Source organism: Brachyistius frenatus, unplaced genomic scaffold (assembly GCF_029030835.1).
Source record: "Brachyistius frenatus isolate BFR_SWC_R1_liver_20210118 unplaced genomic scaffold, ASM2903083v1 Contig_6, whole genome shotgun sequence".
Classification (NCBI taxonomy): Eukaryota; Metazoa; Chordata; class Actinopteri; family Embiotocidae; genus Brachyistius; species Brachyistius frenatus.
Genome location: NW_027210605.1, coordinates 2,130,125 through 2,152,318, shown reverse-complemented (window position 1 = coordinate 2,152,318; position 22,194 = coordinate 2,130,125). Strand labels below are relative to the sequence as shown.

Genomic DNA, 22,194 nt, shown 5'->3' with positions numbered 1-22,194 from the left:
GAAGACCGAATCTCATTTTACTGCAAATCCCAAAGATTCACCAAAACTAACGTCACTGTTGAGGCATATCAATAAATGATTGATTGATTGATTGATTGAGTGATTTTGTTAATATAATTTACATAATTTTGTAACCTTAATTCGATCATCTCACTGACATCAAAATAAAAAAAATTTGAAAAGTGCTGCAGAATAAACACTCGAATAACTCAGGGAAAACGCAGACAAGCAAACACAGCCAGTCACACACGGAGGAATACGGCCAGTGTCCGAAAAATATCCAAAATCAAAAGTAATCCCATGGGATGAGATTTTAAACTATTAAACTCCTTTTCTATTTCAATCCATTTACATGGTCCCAAGTATTAGAAGGAAGCGCCAGGTCAGTATTTACTCGTGGGGTATCAGGGCTGGCCGGTTCTATGAACTGCTCTGATGAATTGTAGCTTTTAATTTTAAAGGAAGATATGTGACGTACTGCGGCAGCTACAGTATGAAACATTTATAAATAATAGTAGGAGTGTGTAGCTTTGCTCTTGTTAGTCGTGATGTGGAATGAGCAGCATGAGAGTTCAGTATATCTCCATAGTCAGGCCACGATGGTTAATTGCACAATAGTTTTCTTGTAAGGAAAAAAAAAATTCGGATTAAAGAAAGTTTGTTTTTTTATGTCAGGTTCTGAGCCAGTTGCTCTACAAGGTTTAAAAGTTAGCTAAGAGAGTTGTAGGATTGAACAATTTTAATTACAGTTAATGTCTGATGCTGTGCCGAGATATCTGAAAAACGTCCATTTTTTTCTTCTTTGTTTTTATAATAACATTTTTTGTATACATTGTAAATAATAATGGACCGAGTACAGAACCTTGTGGTACCCCCTTTGACATCAGACCATCTGTACAGATCGCCTTGGTTCTATCAAATCAAAGGCATGTTCCTCACAATTTAAAAGACTCACTCAAAGTTTCCATTCAGTAGCACCTTGTTCGCAGGTTTACCGATACGATCAAGTTAGTGTGTTAATTAGACCGTAGCAGCGGTTTCTCTTTTTGCTCGCGCTCCTGCTGTTTTCCTTTTAGGAGCCGATGTACAGAAACAAATGTACCTCTGCTATAACAGTTCAATCAACGTCTATTGTCTGCAGCAATCATTAACGCTTCATTGAAGAAGCACACCAAGCTAATTTTACGGCTTTATTTATAGTAAAAATACTTTCAATACATACAAGCTGTACATAAACTGTCTCAAGACACTCAACATAAAAGTGTCCTTGAGGAAAAGAAGTAAAGTGAATAGATACAAAGCAAGAACATGAGAAAAATCTTGAAATGTTTGCACTGCGGTCAAAGTGTGCTTGTGCAAGGCATCCGTTTTCACAATGTTGACAGTCTGAGGCTTCCTGTCAAAAACACATTTGACGTGTTTTGCTGACATTTATCACAATTTGATATTTTATGAGGTTCCAAGAATTAACAGGACCAATTTTATACCAAGGGATGAGTTTTACTATTTCACCACATCAGTCCTATAAATGTACCAAAGTCACAGTGATAAACGCTTGGTTTTGTGACATAAAACGTAACGCTAAATTTCTTCTGTGTGATTGGGCCCGTGCCGTTATCAACAGCACAAAGCCCACAGCTATCTTTTTGTGAAACATCCAGTGAACTTCAATCCGTGTGTGTGGCCCAGTAAAAGGGTGTAAAATAACAAATGGCAGAGAGCTGGAGAAGCCTCTTCATGTGTGCCGTGCTGACAGCGAGCAGGTGCGTCAATGGTTTTGATACAGAGTCCACACTAGTTAAAGCACGGAGCTGAATTCATTTCTCTATTTACATAATGAAATCAGGAGGCAACGATTACAAATGGCACTGCTGTGTGTGGCATTTTGGTCGTCAATTTATGGTGAAAGTAAAACCTGAAGGTGTGTTTTAATGCTTGAAGAACAGTTGGCAACATGTTGGTGCATTGAATTATTCAATACTTGAGGACTTTTTGGTGATTATTCCAGGAGGTCTGGCAAAGTACGAGCTTAAGAGAGCATTGTATCCTCAGACACACGACTATGGACCCACAGCTTTGCAATGCAAGCCGTCCCTACTGCGAAAGACTAATCTGTGACCAAACTGAGGCTTACAAAGTGAGAGAATCAATATCAAATGAAGAGGCTCATTTAAAGAGCCGATAATGTGACAAAATATAAAACTTTTCTTTCACCGCATCTACACACTGGTCTTTCCACTCATCATCAAGCCCACTTTTTTTCTTTTTTCTTTTTTTTTTTTATAAAACTATATCACATACAATCATCTTTGCCCAACATTAAGTCAATTTGTGTGCATTGTTGTTGTTGTTTTTTTACCCTTGATCTCTGAGCTTCTTCCTTGGTTTTGTCACCCAACGTGTGCAGACACCTACTGTTTTAAACTGGCAGTGCTCCAAGTTATCCTCCTCTATTACCCTCTTTTCAGGCCTGCTGTTCTGCAGCTCGAATGTCTATGAGGCAGAAGTATTGACATGTCGTCTGGATCCTTGATCCCAGATGGAGGTGGCTCCTCACTCGTTCAGGGATAAGATGATGTCATCCTCAAGGTCAGAGTTGTCGGAGCTGTCTGTTTGTGCGATAGAAAAATGCAGATTTAGAAATGTGGGGGATACAGAGATTTTGTGCTGAATAGGTCAGTGGGTGAGGAGTGAAACTGCCAAAATGGCAGAAACAAAGCAGGCCCTGGCACAGTGTGAAGCAGCTCTGCATCCACTCTTATTTTTTTTCACAAACGTATGAAATAAACTGAGGCAGCAGTTTTTAATTTCCACTGGCAGAGAGAACATTTCCTTGAAGTGACCATCCAAGCATGAGTTTTTAGGCTAAACTGATCCTGCTAAAATGAACCTGTATTTCTCGTTTAACTAAGTCGGTCGTTTGAACACAGACAGATGATTTATTTGATCATTTGAGTAAACAGTTGAAACCATAATCAGTGTAATGCTGCTCATGTGATTGCAATCACGTGAGGTTGGTATGTCAATTCATTAACATGAGTCTCATTTCATGCGGGTTCTTGCATTATGTTTTCAAGTGTTATTTAAACAACTCGAGTGCGACACTATGAATGTCTTCCAGGAGAGGCTGTCTGAACCCGTGTGCCACTATAGGCTGCTGTTATTTAAATGATATTGCATCTCCGCCATCACTGCAACAATTAGTCATTTAATTGATTTAATTAACTACTTTAAACATGAAAGTAAAAAAAAATGCTTTAAATATCCTATTCCTTTTCCAGTTCTTTTGGTCCTCCATGATAATAAACTGATTATATTTTGGTCATGGACTGTTGATCGGGAGAAAATAGAAAATTTTAGACTGCACCTTTGACTTTGGGAAATACTGACATTTTTCACCATTTTCTAACATTTTCGAGACCAAACAGCTAATGAATTAATCAAGAAATAATTGACAGATTAATTGATAATGAAAACCATTGCTATTTGCAGTGCTACCAAACAGTCAGGTGAGTTGGGATTAAGATATTTTTTTCTTTGCAGAGAAAACTTTTAAAAAGATGAAATATTCACAACTCACTTAAAGCTAAACTGGTAATACACCAAGAACAGGGTAATGGCCGACCAAAAATTCAATAAAAGGAACAATACGGAAAATAAATGTTTGATATAACACGACATTTGTAAGACTTTGCAAGAACCTGTAGATACCCAACACACAGCAATACTCACCATTGTCGCCATCCAGATCAACATCGTCATTATCAGAGTCATCTTCGTCATTGTCATCCTCATCATCCTCATCATCATCATCATCTCCAACGTCAGCGTCCTCTTCGAGAAGACGTGCCACTTCCTCATCAGAGGGAGAGAATTCTTCATTCCCATCATCCTCTTCGTCGTCTTCATCCTCTCCACCATTCTCATTCTCCAGCTCGGCGATGAGGGGATCCGTGTCAATATCATCATCTGAATCCTCGTCGTCATCATCATCTTCCTCTTGATCGTCGTCCTCCTGGTAGACAGATTACCAAAAAAAAGTTCATTGATAGGCGGGAACTAAAGAGGTACTAATTTATCCAAATTAAAAGAACAAATTCAAAACCTGATCTTCTTCATCTTCCTCCTCTTCCTCTGCAAGTCTCTGACGACCAACTTCATACAGTCGGCACACTGTGTCAGTGTTGACGGAGTCTTGGTTCTATGGGACAGAAACAGCACTTTCATGTATTTCAAGATGAATTTGACAGCCTTTGTTTAGGTGACACGTTAAACACCAAGAACTGACCTCAATCACAGCGAGGTAGCAGTCCTTCGTATCTGTGCAGAGGTCAAATATATTCCTCTTGACGTCAATAGTGGCTGGGAAGAGATGAAAGAACGTGTCAGTAATCAATCTGTACTAATTATACAAACAAGACAACATATTTTAATACTTGAAATTATTGTCTACAACTACAGTGCAGAATTTTAACAAAGGAAAACATTTTATGTTAAAAAAAAAAAACTTTGAGGAAAGTTTGATTGAGGTGAGTTGAAGGCAAGAAGCCTTACCAATTGGTTTGTAATCTGTGGCATTGAAGGTCCTGAAAGATGAACCAAAGGGACTTTTCATCTGCATTTCCATCATGTCGTCTTCATCATCAGCTTGCAACATTGCTACAATAACAAAAAGCCAGAGAGAGACTAAATAATAACTGAGCACAGCAAGCCGGTTAGCTGCTCTTCTGGCTCCTGAGTGGTCGTTGGACGGGCAGAGCCGTTGAGGTACGCCCATGTCTCTTCCTGTGAGATGGCGTGAACCAGCTGGTTCTTTCTGTTGCCGATCCAACATGGAGCCTTCTGCCCATATGGCTCTGACTGTCACTGTGGCATCAAGTGCGCACACACACACACCTCAATGGGCTTTGTTCGCACCTCTCCGCAAATATACACATGCTCACTTTGCTTCATAATTACCAGCCTTCAATTCAAACACACCTTTCACACATTGACTGTGAAGGGAGTTGTGGGCCTGATGCCAAATGCTCTCCACTTCCCATCATGCAGTGGCATCTAAATTTACCTCCGTAGATGACAGTGCCGCTGTTGTTGAAAACAATTCTGCACTGGTCCAGAGCAGGAACCGTGTGGAGGAGGTGGAAGGTCCGCAGATCCCACTTAAACTCCCAGCTAAGGACCATGACGTTCTTTTTCATTTGGATCAAACAAATCTGTTACAAGTTTAATTACAAAACACAATGATTCAAACCATCCGGAGGGCAATAAAATCAATTTTTAGTGCAATAAATATTTAATGTTTAGCAGTGAAATGAAACCTAAATATTAATCCCATTCACTGCTCATTCAGTGGAGCAACTTCAAATTCAATTGCTGATACAATCATTCTTTGTCCTGGTCCAATTAAATAAAATGTGCAGTGAATGTCTGGTGTTGAAGAGGGTAATAAATTCTCTTTCATTTGTCAATTTTAATGGTAAATTAAAATGTAAGGTTCTAAAACCTTTTTTCAGTAAATAGCGACGAACACACGTCCATCAAAATAAAATACAAAGCCAGTTAGATAAAGTTAGATGCCACGAACTGTGTATTTTAAAGCATCTACATTTTCATTTTTCAAAATGCTCATTTTTAATGCCCTAATCTACAAAAATATACAAACTCCTTGCGCTGCCTCACACTTTTGGAGGGGTCGTACCAAAAAAACACTTTACTGCTACCAACCACATGATTAAAGTCTGAAGGATACAATCTCTGTGTTTATGATGACCTCCAGGCCATTGGGATGAAACACACCGCTGATGTTCATGTTGAACTTGTCAAATTTGTGGATGGCCTGAGCCGTGCGCACATCCCACAGCACGCCGTCATTCAGCACCAGGTCATCTGTCGGGTTGAAGGTGGCACAGTTCCTCTTGTAGTTGTTTGCCAGGTCCGGGTTGTTGAGCGTCAGGGTAACCTGGCCGGTCTGGATGTCATAGATCTGGTGAAGAGAAACCGTTTGAGTGAGCATTCAACATTTTACTGCACATTTCTTTTCTGGATTTAATACTATAAGTGGTTACGGTGGCAAACCGTTGACGTACGTACCCGGGCTATGTGTTCCTTTGTGCCGATGACACGGTCTTGCGAAAGCTTGCTGAACTCCACATAATGGTCACCCAGAAACGAATGCCTGAAGAGAACCAGAGCAATATTTCAACATGCAGCCAGTGAGTACCACAGCCGAGTGCCTTAGACCATATAACTGCATTAAGACACTGTAAAATAAAAAAATAAACGCTAAATCAGACAGAGTCCGAGTGTTGCCTTCGTTAAACTCTTGGATATGAGTGAAGCCCAGTGCTTGTGTTCCATGGACTGAAGACTGCAGCCCGGAGGCTGTTGGCGTGCATAATTAAACAGCATGTCACCTCCTTTCAGCAGCTCCTTCTTTTGACAGAATAAAGCTGCTGCACCATTGGGCAGAGAGGACCACATACATGGAGGCAGATCACAGACAGGCAAAGTCAATATTTGAACTTTGTTGATCGAGAGTCATGTGGTGGTGGTTTCTGGCAATTTCACACTCTAAATATTTCAATATTTAAGATTTATATTCAAAGAAATAAATATTATATCAGCGATGATGTGGCAAGTGCAGAGTTTTGACTTACTTCATGATGAACACTGATTTCATGCCCCACAGTGCAGACAGAGGGTAGCTCCAAGAGGCTGACGTTAAGAGCAGAGAACCGTCCTGAAAATAAAAATATAATGGGATCCTTTTTAGGTATGTTTCAAGACCAAAAAATAGCCTTCTCAGAGTACAAATTGGAGTGTGACGTGTTTTTTTCCATCAAAGAATACATAAGTGATTTAAAAAAAAATTTATAAACACTTCATTATAAAAATTAAAAAATTATAAATATGTTTCATTTCAAAAGACAAGTACTGGATTGTAGGATTCTAAAAGTTAATTCTTATTGTATGTGTGCTGGAGGTTTAAAGTTTTTTGATCACACTTGTGTAAGATGCACATTGAACCAACCATCCAGATTATCGCAAAAAGTGACAAAACCTTACACTGTCAGAGAAACGCTCCCAGTTCAGCAGATGATTGTTAAACCAACCTCCTCAGTAACAATCGAACACCTAAAAAGTGACATGAAAGTCAAATATGATCGGTCTCTCTTTATATATTAGTGGCTTTCTCTACTGACCCGTGAAGGCTCCAGGTGAGTGATAGCCGAACTGTGGCAGCTGTAGCTGGCCTCCTCCTGGCCTGTAAACACATTGTAGAGTTTGAGCTGCCCTGTACACGTCCCGAGCATCAGGAAGCGCTCGCGGGCCGAGAAGGCGCAACACATGAAACCGCTCTCATCCTCGTCGGCCTCCCTGAACACGGAGATTGGGCGGAACCTGGACAAAACGGAAACGAAGACTGTAGAGAAGCAGTTGGGGAGACTGATCGGGAAGGAAAGATCAGTGTAACAAAGCTACTGACCTGCTGAAGATGAGATGTCTGTCAAAGCATCCTCCATCTACACCTCCGTATTTTGGGTATATGACCCTTCGCGTGTGTCTGGATGTAAAGTTGATGGGTGCTTGGCGTCTCTGTTTGGGCTCGGGGCACTGATGCGGGGTGAAGAGAGAGAAAGGCGGGCAGGTTGCGACGGGGTTTTTACAGCGTGCATGCTGCTCCCTCAGGTACTCTGTGATAATGCCGTCTAAAGCAGGGGGGGACGGCAGGTGTCTGTCAAACTGCTTCTTCATGGCCGGAGTCTGGCTGAAGGCCCCGTGGTCGGACTTTTGCCGCAACACCCGAGGTTTCTTGCAGCTCGCTGTACCACATGCTGCTTGCCGTTCACGAGAAAAAATTATTCGCCCGATCAGCGGAGAGCCATTGTTGCAGTGATGGACAGATGTGGACGGGAAAGCAGTAGAAGAAGAGCCGGATGGTTGGGATGTGGAGGGGCGTGTTTGTGGATGGCTGGATGCAGGGCTGGAGGAATGAGAGGGGTGGTTTGTGAGTCTTGACACAACCCCGTTGGCCAGTCGCGGGGTGCGGGGCAGAATAGCAGCAGCAGAGGCAGCCGGGGGAGGAGTGACAGGAGGGAAAGCAGAAGTTGAGAGTGAAGAATGAGACACGCATGCCATCGGGAGCTCTGCTTCCTTGGTGAGGGTGGTAGCCGTGTCATGAAGGCCTTTGGCTACAAGGTGGTTCCTAATGAGCAGCAGCAGCTCCTTCTCAGGGAAGGTGATCCTGGACTGAGCGACCACACTGGCCCTCTGCAGCCACGCCAGGGACACATCCGTGCCAATGAGCAGCGGCTTCCCAGAGATCCTCTCGATCAGCTCAGCCGCAAACTTACAGAACTTGACATGTTCGCTGCGTTTGTCCTGAAGCACAGGCTCCTTCATGAGCTGCTGGATGTGTCCGCTGCTGAACAAAGGCAGCTTGCTGATGATCTGTCGGACGGAGGTGGAGCGAGACAGACCCACCAGAGCTTTACAGGCCAGAGCTCGGATCTGATCTGCATCTGTAATGGGCATCTTCACCGTCAGCAGGGAGAGCAGCACCTAGAGGGCCGACACAGAATGGAAGTAAAAACCAGCGTCTGACAGACCTGAGGATGTAACCGAAAAGTGGTTTTTGATTCGGAAGACTCCCAACTGAGTGAACTGAGTCAGAAGTGTCTAAGTAGCAGCCATGATAAGAGGTGGACAAATTCTGTCAATGCTAAGAAAGGTGCCACAGCGCTTCCTTTGTTATCTACTTACGATAGGTAATACAAGGGCAACTCTTCAAAGAGCAAAAGTGAAACTGCTGTTCCACAATTCTTTGATACTGAGACGCGTGTTGAAAACTGATTTAAAGAACTAACAAAACATTTCTTGACAATTTGATTTTACGCGTCTCATTTCACACTCCCATATACGAGATGCATACAAGTCCTATGCAAATTTAACGCAGCCCTTTATTATGCAATTGGTAAGTTGATGGGATGTTTTTATCCTGCCCGTGAATTAGGATGTCATCATATCTGTGCAGTTTTCCTTCTGTAATGTCTCAATTCTGTAATGTTCCTGGGTAAATGGGAGCTACACTATAATCACTGCATGACAGATCATCTCTATTTAGTGAATGGATATGTGTTTGTGGGTTAATGTGAGGCTTTACGAAGTGTTCAAAAAATACAAATATTTCCCAGTGATAAAGGTATATAAATCCAGTCCTTTAACTATTGCAGCACTTAGTAGCTGTGCACAAATATACCTCAAATGTGGGTCACTAGCACAACTTTAGAAACCTTTTATTACAGAATGACCAGAAATACCCGAGCTCACCTTTTGTCAGCAATGTGAAAGAGAACAGCCTTAAACCCATAAAAATCACAAAGGTTTTGGTGGGTGGTGTATGTTAACTGTACCTTGATGCCATTGTTGGACTGCACCACATTCCACATCTTAGTGAGCACACTCTCGCTGGCTTTGGTCTGCTGAGGCAGGCGACGGCGGGGGGTGCCTGCTATGAACTTGCCAATGCTGGACATGCGTTTGTCTGGAGCACAGACGCAGTTGATGACAACCTGCAGAGCGGACTTCTGAATCTCGGCATCATTCACAAATACCTCGCCTTCTGCCACTGCCAGGACGATACTCATCCCTGAGAGAAAAAAAAGCCAACAATTAGATGAGAAATCTTGCTGAAAAATAACACCTGGAGTTGTGCCATCTCTCAGCAGGACCTGGCACAGGTTTCATGAAGCAAACAGATGAAACGACAAAGCTGCCGCGTGTTATTACATTCTGTGGCCAGTGAGAATAATTTGGATTTTATTGTGCTATATTCTTTAAAAAAAAAAAAAAAAAAAAAAAAAAAACTGGGGCTCAACTTAATGCTCACACCATAAGAAAAATGTATAATGGCAAAGTGAAACGATGCACCATGGACACATTTACACTAAGAGCTGCTTGAATATTCAATCAGTAGTAGAACCAGTGGAGTATTACTTTTTTTATGAGTACCTGATGATAACTAAACATCTATCCAATTCATACCTAATACTTATGAGATGATTGTTAACTGAAATGGTCACACTCTAATAACACCTACCAACAGTGGAAACTGTGGATCCTCCCTCATCGAGCACAGCAACAGCCTCAGACAGTAACATCTGGGTCTTTGGAACAACTGTGAGGATACTCAGGATGTCAAGGGCATAACGCACAGTATCACTCCTACAGGGAAAGGCAAACAACAATCATTATATCACAGTATCATCAAATACTCAGTATCTAGAACTGGAAACCGTTAAAACATGTAAAAAGGAAAAGTATGAGAATAACGGCCTGGTCAATACCTGCCATAGTAGGTCCTCCAGTCACAGGCAATGGAAATGAGCTGCAGGAGGAGCTGGACACAAGACAGCTTGTGAAAGACCTCCGCTGGTTCCCAGTATAGTCGGAGTGGACCGTACTCTATCAGAAACTCCATCATTTCCACCACCTGCTCACGGCTATAGCTGACCGCCTGAGGAGCGAGACGACAAGATCATGACAGAAACACAAAAATATATCTAATTCCTTTTGAAAAGTTGTCATTTTATTTGAATGCAATAATTGTTCAGTAATTTCCATCTCACTTATCCTTTGTCCTCTGTTTACCTTGTAGTACGGCTGCGAGTGAATGAGGGCGCCACCCTCTGTGCGCTGCAGCGATTGCTTCACCTGCTCCACCTTGATGGCCAGATGGGCCTCAAAGTACCTGCGCAGGGCCATGCAGGTGTGCTTGGCCGTCTGCCTGCTGGAGAAAATCTCATCATCACTCAGCAGCGCTCCCTGGTCCTCAGGGTTCAGGATTTCCAGTGTGCTAATCTGAAAGCAGTCAGTTCATATCATGCATTAGTACGCAACAGCATCTGCTGTGTTATAATGTGATGTTATACTGACTGCTCAGCTGATCATGTTTTGAAAAACGTATTCTCTAAAAGTGATACAGATGATTGCGTTTACATGGTTACGGTGAGGGCTGCAGGTTTGTCTTACCAGATTGACAAGGCGTCGGAGCCCGTCCTGCTTGTCGAAAAGCTCCAGCACGGCACGGAAAGAAAAGGAGATGGAGAAGAACATGGTGGCGTGACAGCAGCCGGATGCATGCGAGCATTCCAGCAGCCACAGTGTGTAACCGACCACATCCGACAGGATGGAGTGCGGCAGCATGCACACCTTGAGATGAGAGGACATGGCCATGAATACAAATGTGAGCAGCTACTAGAGTCAGGGAATACTCTTAATAATAAGTATAATTTTAAACCAAAAACTGGATGGTCATGCAAATGAATATACAGAATTATGTTATTTGGTTTTATACAGCAGTACACAAATATACAGAGAAATTTGAGAGACAAAACATACAGGTAAGTAACTAATTGTGAAGTATTGTTGTTTTGCTGTATTTTAAGCTATTTCCTTTATTTCCTTAACTACAACAAGCAGTTATGACACCACCACCTTGGCTTTGGCCTATATTAAACACAAAAAGTTGCTGACATGCAGCAGAATTATGGTAATATATGCGTATTTGTGTGTCTATTCGGTACCCTTTCCATGGCGTCCTGGTTATAAGCAAGGTAGTAGAGGCACAGAGACACTCCAGTAGCAGCCATCGATGGCCTGGGGATTTCCAGCAGCTTCTGAACGCCTCCATGAGCGACAAACTCTGCGGCAAACTTCTTGTGTAACAGCAGCGAAGCCAGATACTGCAAGGAAGGAAAAGTAAAGTAGTAAGTCTGAGGAGCTTCTTGTTGTGTTTCAGCACCATGATGGGTCAAGTGCTGGAGAGAGTGTTTTTACCTTGAGAGCCTCAAAAGTAAGCTGCACGTCATTGGTCTTCTTTAGATCCATATAATGCATAAGCAGCTCGCGAGCTCCCATCTGCATGAACACTGCCAGCAGCTGTAGGTGGGAGGAAGATGAGGAGGGAAAGACATCGAGAACACATAAATCACGTCAATTTGCTTCCCTATGAAACCTCTAAATGGCTAGTTGCATGAATGTATGGCTCAACATTCAAAACAAAGCCTGCTAGTCTTTAATGTTTACTGTATACACTGAAAATGAAGATACACTTCAATACTAACTTTTATAGTCACAGGATAACAATTTATTTAATCATAATTAGGGAAGGCTGACATCTGCTGGTACGTTTGTGACAAGACAAGAGGCATATAGTCACTGCCTAAGGCGATAAAGCAATTTCACGAGCTGTAAATTATTGCTGCAAAAAGACAACTTTACTCTGGCGACAACAAAAGAAAGGTATAGTTTTCCACAGCCCGAGGAGACAATCAGTCCAAAACTAAAAATATATTCAGGGACAGAGCAACATATCTAAATCAGCATGTAGCTCACTGTGGTGCAATTACTTTTAACCGTGAAAAATAACCACTAAAATAAAATACATATTCAGTTTACTATCATATGTGAAAGAAAAGCATCAAATCATCCAATCTGAGAAGCTGAAACCATTCACTAACTCATCAACTTGAATTAATTGACCATCCAAATAGACGCGTTTAATTTCATTGCAGCTCTGCATAATGTATAGGCTGATAAAAATAGACCAACCTCTTGATATTCCCCCAGAGGAGTGAGATACTGTAGGATGAGCCTCTGCTCGATCTCTGGGGTCAGAGGGTACAGATGATAGTTGTTGCCAATCACCCAAGGACTCATCTCAGACCAGCTGCTGTTGGAAAGCTCACTGAAGTTCCTCTCTGGGTCTGGCAAAGAGAAATTAAGCTTCTGTTTTGAGGTCCTGCCACTGTCCCTGTCTGCCCTCCTCTTCAGGTAACTGCTGCAGTCAGACACGCCTTGGTGTATCAGAGAACTCGGGGCAGACATGGGCTTCATCATGGTTTTAACAGCCGAGATGGCACGGCTGCTGGTCTTATGAGGGGAGTTGAGCCGGAATGAAAGCTCATTTTCAGGCTCTGTGGTTGTGAAGGGAATTTCGCCACCTTCCTCGGGACCCATCCCCTCCTTTTCAGCTCCATTTCTACCGGGTGTAAAGGGCTTCTCTTCAAAGCCTCCGTCAACTGTCTCCTCATCCAAAGGTAGCAAAGGCTCACTCAGAGTCTTCCTGGGGCTGGGCCGTTTGATTTCCCTTTTGTTCTCAGCATCCTTGTCCTGAAGCTCACGCAGCCGATGCAGCATCAAAGGAACCTGTCAACACAAAGCACGAAAACCAAGTTGACTGACAGTTGCTACTTGACACCACCTTCTGGTGATGAGTAAATTGTGTGACAACAGTTTTTTCAGTTGACTGTCATTTAATGCTTTCATGGTATTCATTTATATAAATTGATATAAGAGGCAGCAGAAGCCCTGACTGACCAAAACAGAGTTCTCCTCTCTGTAGTTGGCTGCGATGTCCTGGTTCTCCATGGCGCCCGCCAACAAGCCTGTGGCATAGATTCTGAGGGGCTGCTCGGCCTCCTGAGCCCACTTAAACAGCCTTTCAACGATGCCCTCCTGAGAGCAGGAAACACAGGGGAGCATGAAATACACAGACACAAAAGAATATCAACACCATATGAACAATCAGAAAAAAATTGGAGCTCTCCAATTGACCCATTTTTGATCATGTAGGAATGTATGATGACTCCCAGCGCAATTTCACAGATTAATATTTTGTGAGAGTGGATCCAATTCTTTAAAAAGACCTACTGCCTTAAAAAATGCGGACTGTTTATCTGTGTGGATAAGTAAAAGGTCACAGAGGGGTGGTTAAAGTGTAACTAAATCGCAGGCTGGACTATGACTCCACAAACAAGAACAACATTTTGATGCTGCATCTGTTTTTCTAAATTTGATTGGTTGGTTTGTCGGGGCGCACCATTGAGTCAATGACAACGAATCTTACTTTGTGAGCTTACTGTTTGGCAAAAACAATGTGAAAATCCTGCTTCTTGTCCAATTTCGACTGCCTTAATAGGCAGGACAGCAGACATCTTTCTCAAGTCAATCTTGTGTGTGATGACTAACTGTATCATTTATGTCAGCAGGCTGAACAAAATGGAAGATTGTGTCCAGTAGTGCGTGTGCACGTGTGCATTATTTAATGTTACTTTAAATACAGTATGTTAAATATGCATCTTCAAAATGACAAGAAAATGAAAGGCTACCATACCAGCTGAAATGCAGGAAACACATTCTTCTGACAAGAAAACAGAAAAAAAAACACAGTTGCAATCTCATAATGAAGTCGGGAATAATATACCTTTTCTTGGAAGACCACAGCGGTCTCCAATCCAGGCATGATGTTCTGAAGCAGGCGACAAGCTGCAGCATTGAGAGAAAACTCTCTGCTGGTCATCACATAGCTGTTCACCAACTATAAAGGGAAAAATTATTTTCAAAAACCATCTTCTGAGTGTGCTGCTAAAAGTTGCCCATTACCATTATTTTGCAGGAAACGGTCTCAAAGCTGTCTATCGGTTCTTACCGTGTTCATGAAGTCATCATTCTTAAACAGGATCTTCAGGAGGTGTCCCAGCACACATTCTGGATCAGCTCTCCCTAGTGGCCAAGAACAAAATGTCAAAAACACACACATTTAAATCAGCGGTAGACTTGCAATTATGTGGTCTGTTAGTTTATTTTTTTTCATACCAGGATGTCGATCATCAAAGGGGTCGGGGTCCGCTTTGTGGTACTCCTCTGTCTCCTTCTCAACAAGCTCTGAGATTCTGAAAGTTATAACAGGTCAACACATTTCAGCCCCTTTCAACCACCATGCTATTTACATGACAGAAACCAGGGACATGGCTACTTACTTGGTGAGGAAGTTAACCAGGTCCTGTGTGCTGCCTTGTTGCTCCCTCTCCCACTGTTCCAGTAGAGCAGTCAGCTCTGCCTTTGAGTCCACACTGGCAGATGCCGACGCCATAGCGCAGCCTGTCAGGATGGCGAGCACTTAGTATGTGGTCATTTCAAGACTCAATTTTGCAAGTCAACATGACTGATTAAATAAAAAAATCAATAAAAAAAAATTAAAAAAAATTCAACAACAGTACAAATATTCACTTAAAAAAATCACAGGATATTAAACTAAAATAAAAACAGATGGGTAAAATCTTTTCATTAAAATGATCATAAAAGCATAAAACCAACTGGGTAAAATAAGTTCAACACATAAGAACACTGATAAAATATGAGCATCTATAAGGGAATTAGCAGTAACATTAAATGACCCACTAAATAACTAAAAGTTCATTAAAAGCACAGTATTGCATAAATATTTTAAAGCTGTCCAGAGGAACGTGGTCCTAAATTTAGAGATTTAAGGAGGCAGACAACTGTAGGATGCTCTGATCTTTAAGCTTCTCAGTCTTTTGTGAGAAGGAATGAAAAAAAGAACCGAAAAAAAAACAGGTTGTTTGCTGGGTGTGAGGGGTCCTTCAAAACTTTTGTTTTCTGTAATCATTTTTACACGGAAAAAATTATGCATCCATTAATTCTGGATGCAGTTCACACCACTTTGTTCAACTTTGTTCTGTCCTCATCTGACATGCTGACAAACCACACAGTTATTGCAATGTCCAATGGTGCTCTACAGAACTGCAACACACCATTTCATGGATGTGCCACCTTTTTAGTGGTGTCCTACCCCTATTTCAAGATGGAGGACCCAGGAATATGCATAGCTACCCATTTGTTGAATTTTAGTGTTGTTAATGACCCCGGGTAGGTGGTCCCCATATGAAAGTCCTACTACTAATTCCCTGGTTCAAGCCAGGTGTTTGCATTGCATTCGTGCAGCACATAAAACCTCACTACTGCATTGTCCTCAGTGCACAGACAGTGCAGACCCCCCCCCCCCCCACACACACACACACACACACACACACACACACACGGGACCCCAGTGCTAATGGTTGAGGGTTTAGAGAATTTGTTGTTTGACCACCTGCATCCTCGCCAACAAAACAAAATCAAGGACACATTGACACAGACTTGTTCAACTCTCATATGTGAGAGAAAGCTTAAACTGCCATCATCAGCCACCTGGTGTTGAAAAAAAAATAGCATGCAGAGTGCGCAGGCACAATTTAACTACATCACAAGCGGACCTATCTGCCCCATACGGGCAAAACTGATACGGCTCTTTAACATCACAGGAGATGGTGACATACCAGGTGTTAAAACAGCTTCATGCCGCAGTTATCAAAGCAACAGGTCAGTTGTTAAACAGACAGCTTGCGCAGGTTTCCTCGGGGACGTGAACAATAACAGCTGCGTCAACACGTGCTCGGGACCAAGAAACAATATCAATTAAAAAAAAAAAAAAAAAAAAATAGGAGCCAGTTTAGAGGAAAACAAACCACGGTGCGAGCAACACCACGAGGACTGCTTCTGTTAATTCAGGGACTGACGATGTCCCAACTTGAACTCCCAAGTTGGCATTTTAGTTTTCAATGTTTTAGCATCTTTTTTTTTTTCTGGTTTGTTCGGAAGCTACAATCTCAGCTCAAACATGTGCCGTGTTTTCCAACGTTTTCTTTTTGAGTTGTAGCTCCGAGACTTCACCGGACCAGACAAGCAGCAAACTCCAGACCCTGCCTGTTGCGATGTTTGCTTAGCTCGACTGGGGCTAAACGAGGAAGCTAATATACTTAGCCCGGAAACAACACACACACACACACACACACCCAAAACATTTTTTTTTAAATGCTATTGTTTGCACTAAGTCCGAGCTGTCCAGACACGGGCGGTTTATCGCGTCACATTCAATGCATTACTCGAAGCTGCGAAACCTGCCTGCGCGCAAAACGCCGCACTGAGGAACTAGCTAGAAGCACCACAGGTTTAAAAAACCTGGCTAGTTAGCCAGCATGCTAACTTTACCTCGTTGCTCCGCTCGGGTTTCTCAAATTTTCCGAGGCTCCTGTCCGCCGATATCAGTCCGAACCTGATCGCTGTCGGCCAAGTATCAACGCACCGATCACCGTTTCACAGCCAAAACTTAATTTGCTGTATTGTAGCGTTGTGTTCACGGTTTATTATCATTATGGCGAGCACGTTCTTTACGTCATCACACCGGCGACCGTCGAGTGCTGATGATGAAGCAACTCAACAGCAAAACATTGCGAAATTGCGTTTAATCAGATGTCTCAATTATAACAATTATTTGTCTTAGAAAACCATGCATATTTAAAAGAAATTACTGATATATAAAAAAATAATAAAAAAAATTAGTGTTGCCATGAGAGCAAACGGATTAGGTTCACATACTTATTGATTACATAAAAAAATGAAAAAGCTAAATAATTATTTTTTTTTTACTGATAACTGAAGTAAGACTAAGGATTCAGTGGACATAGTATATTTGTTTTACATTGTGTTCAAAAGCATTTGTAAGTGGTGTAAGATTTCATATAACAATACAAATTAAAAAAATAAACTGACTTTCTGTGTAAAGATCACTTTTTCAATTGGCTTCATCAGTTCCACGTGGCTTGTGAAGAGTTCATAACTTCTGGACGTCAAACTTTAACAACATCATATTTCCCATGTCCAGGTAAAGCCCTGGACATGCAGCCTGCACCACCATGAGCAGATTGACTTTTTAAGGAAGTACATCTATTTACATATCAAATGGTTTGGAAACCCAACCATTGCAATTACATTACACTGCAGCAACAGGTAGCAGGATAGTTATCTGCATTAACTTGGAATTCATTTCCATAAACAAAGTAAATGTGGGGTTTTCCTTTCCACGAGTAGTTCACCCTGGTTACGGGGATCAGCTCTATGGTTTGACGCTGTAGACAAAGGAAGCAAACATGAGATAGTTGCACAGATATATAAAAAAAAAAAATAGGCTTTGATCAATCCAGTACTGTTCATTCTGAACGAAATATCTTCAAATGAAATAATTTTGAATACCTGTTGTAGGATGCGTGATGTCTGGGAGAATTTGCTCCGGTGTTCACTGACAAGGCGTTGTGCAGCCTGCACCACTGCAATGTCTGGGAAGCCCATCACTGGATATACCTGCAGAGGGTGATCACCAAAATGTGACAAAAGTGTTGAATCACCTTCACTGTTTAAATTGTGTTTATTCATTGTTTGACAGCTCAAGCAGGATAACAAAATTGGTATGTGTTTGGCAAAGACGTATAGGTATGACCTTTAACAGAACAGTGAACATGATGCATAGTGATAGCAGTGCTTCTTTGTGGTCGCCCCGTTTTCACAGTGGTTAGTCATGCATAATAACTGCAGTTCCATGCAACACTACTGTGAGCCGTTTCTCACCAAAGTCTAAGCAAATGTATATACGCCCTCAATTTCCCCCCAACTAAGCAAATTTATATACCCCCCCAATTTCCCCCCGACCGCACACACACACAGATGTTGAGAAAGAGGCAGTAATTTACCATGTACTGAGAGTCTCTGAAAAGCTCCTTGCCAGACACTTTGCTAAGGTTGTCCACACGAAGTCCGCTCGACTGTTCCACAACATAGTCATCACAGTGGTTAGTCCTGAAAGCATACAAATTAAAAGAGGGAATCCAATTTAATCTTACAGCTACTTGGGGTAATTAACAATAAAACCATAACAAACCATACAGACTATTCCTTTTGTTGGTTAAGTAGGAAATTCTCGATAGACAAACAATTTTGAGGAAACTGTACCATTTCACAGTGACGCTGATGTAGACCAGGAGCTGTTGTTTTCCATGACATATGTCACACTGCTTCGATCCTTGTCCATGACATTTCCCGCAACTGTAACAGAACAATGTTTAATAGCTATCAATATGCATGATAAGTACAAACTGTACTGTTCATGAATTTCTCTATCTGATGCTTTGACCTGATAGAAATCTATAGGTAACACCTACTTTTCCCTCCCTCTGCCGCTGCAGTGGTGGCATCGATCATCTCCGTGGCGGTAACCAGATCCATTGCACACCCAACAAACTTTCTGTCAGGAGCAACATCAACCACAAAAAAGAAATCACATGATTAGATTGTTTCACTAAAAATCTTCAAAAGAACTTTTCATTGGCCAGTGGAAAATACTTACATTCCCAGCACCGGCACAGTCTTTGCAAGGTTTTCGTCCCATTCCCACACAGGAGTGGCAGCTCTGTAAATGAAATGTTTCTCATTAGGATTTTTTTTTTTTTTTTTTTTTTTTTTTTAAAGCTTTAAACTTCCAGGAGCTTCTCCAAACATGTTTTATAAAATGTACCTTCACAGATGACGTGTAGGGAACCCTGATAACCTGTTTGCTATCCACAAAGAAATTGGGGGCTTTGGCAGGAACATCCCAGGGCCCTGCAGGTGGTTGAGAATAAGCATCCACTGGCTGGCCTGTTCCAAAGTAAATAACATATTAGACAGTCACCCTAAAAAGCAGACTGACAGCAGAAGTAGTATTGAAACAATTTATTTACAAATCAATCAACAGAACATAAATCACTATATAATGGTGAGTAAATATGTCTGAGTTTTGGACTGTTGGGCTAACATGATATTTAATTTAAACATGTCACTTGCACTTTTTTCCCCCCCTGATGTTATTGTCTCAACTGATGATAAAAATCAGTGTTAAAGATACAAAGTAGAAGATGCAGAAAGTAACATTTACGCACCACTGTATGGCTCATGACTCCACGCAGTAGATCTTGATTCATTAAAGGTTTCCAGGCGGTACTAAAATAAAGCAGGGGTCAAGAGAACAAACAAGAGGTAAACAATCTATTATTCGTGCACTTAACAAAAAGTAACACCTCCATTAATCGACATTGATTTCCATCAGGGGTTTTTTTTAAACACACACGCACAAACAGACTATTTCCTCTTACCCTGTATGTATTAAAAGCCTCCATTTCAGTGATCACACCATCCTTGGCTGGTCCAGAGCTGTAGCAGCATTTGCTGGAGGAATACAGGATAAAGGCCTCCCGGGCAGTTTCCTCAGTTATAGATGGGATACTGTCAACAGTCAAGGAATGTGATAGTTTGTCAGGAGGAAATCCTCATGGGAAAACTTTTGGAATACCATTAGCAATACTGTTGAAAGAAATACTTTGAGCCTTACTTCCAGTGTGGCTGTTCAGATCCAGGCTGAGGCTGGGGAACTGGGTAAGCAGGCATGGGAGGCGGTAGAAATCCACCTACAACAGATAATACCAGTTTTTCCGTTGCTGATTCAGTCTTCATCAGACAAAGATGATAAAGCTGAGTTTTGATCAAGACTGTCAGAGACACGTTAATTTAACTGTATGACTGGGGTTGTAATTTGCACTGATAGTTTGCATAAATTCACTTTTTAATCAAATAATAATTTCAGAATATGAAATTGAGTGTTAATAATTTCATAATTCATTTCCACAATTGTTTCTTTATTTATATATTTCACACAATTTATTTCGAGAACTCTTTGGTTTGATCACACCAGCGGTGGTGAGTGAGTGATAAAGTTACACCACTGGCCAAAAATATCTGTTTCAAATTAAAAGCCCTAAAATGGAATATACAGTTCAGGAATATAGTAAGTTTTAACCTAGTCTTGTTAATTGTTCATTCATTTATTTAATATTAAAAATGTTCTGGCTGTTACTGGGGCACACAGGACTACCAGGGAATATGTACAGCATACTGTAGACCTACCTCCACCTCCCGCCACTGTTCCTTCATAGCCAGGCATATTGTCAAACATACTGGCTGGAGGAGCACTAGGGCCATGGGACTCAGCTGCGGGTGGGGCGAACATTGCTGTAATAAACCAGAAGAACCAGTTCAGTCATTCGCAGACTTTAAAATCGTATAAATCTTCTACCATCCAAAAACTTTTCAAGCTTCACACAAACGGCTTCTTGAACAAAACCTGTCGGGGACTCTACTGTACATCACTCAATGTATACAGAAAACTCGTGAGTTCTTGGGACCCTCCCAAATTCTGACATGTTTCTACTTGACAACGTGAAACAGTGTAGTGAGAGACTTACCTTGCCCCTCCATGTTTGTATCCATTCTCAGATGTTTTACAGCCACACTAAAGATTTCAGGCAGTGGATGATCTCCACAATAAAGACGTCAGGAAAAACACGAGGCGGATCACGTATGACAGGACACCCTCCTGGTGCCAGGAGCCTCAACAAACCGGCAAGTCGAGATGACGTCACTTCTGTATGCCGGACGCGTGCAATTTTACCGAAATATTTCTTATGGTAGAACTCGAGTTCTACATAGATACCCGACCACAATTTTTATGGGGAAAAAAAAAGTCGTCAAACACACTTATATGTGAAATAATAATTGTATTTGTCACTTGTATACTGATTTTTATTTTTATATTAAATTAGACCCAGATTTAAACTAATCAGCCAATCTGTTTACGTTTTCATATCACATTTTACAGATAAATATGTAAGTTTTTTTGTTGTTGTTATTGTTGATTCATGGATCTTACCAGGTGTCCCTCCAGCGGCTGCGGGTGCATAGCCGGGATTGGCAATTCCGTAGGTGCCGTTCTTCTGACTGCAAGTAACGGGAAACGAAAGTCAGGCCCGTGAAGTGGAAGAAATCACGTTATTTTGGAATAAAATACAGAATAAAAGTCGACGCTTACCTCATAATAGGCTGGTTCTCCATCTCGAAGCGCTTGACAATAGCTAAATGAGAAAATAAAGACGACCAAAGTCCTCAAACAAATCACGCGCAGGCAGTATAGTACAAAACAAGACGTGACAATAAGACGATCATTAACCTTTTATCACGGCACACACTCCCGTTTCCTGCAGCAATATACCACTTTCTACTCTGACACGCAGACGGGATAAAACATTTTTTAGTATTCTAGATTCTGGACTTCACGAGAGTCTTTTACGGTAAATGCGCTCACAGTTTTGGAGAAGTAAGCGTCCCCCGCTTCCCCCACAATAACTCTCTTCCTTCAGGAAGTGCGCACCAAACATTTCAGGAACAGATGTGGAGAATGGGCGTACATACGTGTTTATCTCACAACAACATTATGACGATACTAAAAGTATCTGTTAACAACACAAACTCCCATATTACCTTTAATCGCGAAATAAATTCGGAGAAAGGAGCGCTATTCCAGCTGTCCACTTTGCACCTTAAAGTTGCGCGTTGGCGCGCTCACAAACTACATTACCCATAATCCAACGC

General features: G+C 41.7%; 2 protein-coding genes across 4 annotated transcripts; both read right to left on the bottom strand.

Moving 5' to 3' along the window:
* Positions 1-1,177: 1,177 nt before the first annotated feature.
* Positions 1,178-17,225, bottom strand: LOC138636455 (DDB1- and CUL4-associated factor 1-like). Of its 2 annotated transcripts, none has more exons than XM_069724490.1 (25): positions 16,894-17,225; positions 14,823-14,943; positions 14,659-14,735; positions 14,492-14,565; positions 14,267-14,380; positions 13,381-13,518; positions 12,613-13,209; positions 11,839-11,940; positions 11,586-11,744; positions 11,032-11,211; positions 10,651-10,860; positions 10,347-10,516; positions 10,100-10,224; positions 9,414-9,649; positions 7,487-8,562; positions 7,203-7,401; positions 6,657-6,739; positions 6,091-6,175; positions 5,750-5,983; positions 5,066-5,159; positions 4,555-4,659; positions 4,289-4,362; positions 4,106-4,201; positions 3,733-4,015; positions 1,178-2,609 (listed from the first exon to the last, which is right to left on the bottom strand). In XM_069724490.1, exons 2-25 carry the CDS (start codon positions 14,933-14,935, stop codon positions 2,554-2,556), a joined length of 4,680 nt encoding a protein of 1,559 aa, XP_069580591.1. In that variant the 5' UTR covers positions 14,936-14,943; positions 16,894-17,225; the 3' UTR covers positions 1,178-2,553. The 2 variants fall into 2 exon arrangements, with proteins under 2 accessions (XP_069580591.1, XP_069580599.1); XM_069724498.1 differs by lacking the exon at positions 16,894-17,225 and adding an exon at positions 16,182-16,267.
* A 378-nt stretch (positions 17,226-17,603) lies between these two features.
* Positions 17,604-22,173, bottom strand: ssuh2rs1 (ssu-2 homolog, related sequence 1). 2 transcript variants are annotated; one of them, XM_069724436.1, is made up of 14 exons: positions 22,084-22,173; positions 21,635-21,677; positions 21,476-21,543; positions 20,674-20,778; positions 20,102-20,177; positions 19,866-19,995; positions 19,653-19,713; positions 19,250-19,371; positions 19,082-19,144; positions 18,897-18,979; positions 18,688-18,780; positions 18,429-18,534; positions 17,935-18,042; positions 17,604-17,810 (listed from the first exon to the last, which is right to left on the bottom strand). In XM_069724436.1, the coding sequence occupies exons 2-14, from the start codon at positions 21,655-21,657 to the stop codon at positions 17,670-17,672; spliced, it is 1,179 nt and encodes a 392-aa protein (XP_069580537.1). In that variant the 5' UTR covers positions 21,658-21,677; positions 22,084-22,173; the 3' UTR covers positions 17,604-17,669. The 2 variants fall into 2 exon arrangements, with proteins under 2 accessions (XP_069580537.1, XP_069580529.1); XM_069724428.1 differs by lacking the exon at positions 22,084-22,173 and adding an exon at positions 21,773-21,958.
* Between the last annotated feature and the right edge of the window lie 21 nt (positions 22,174-22,194).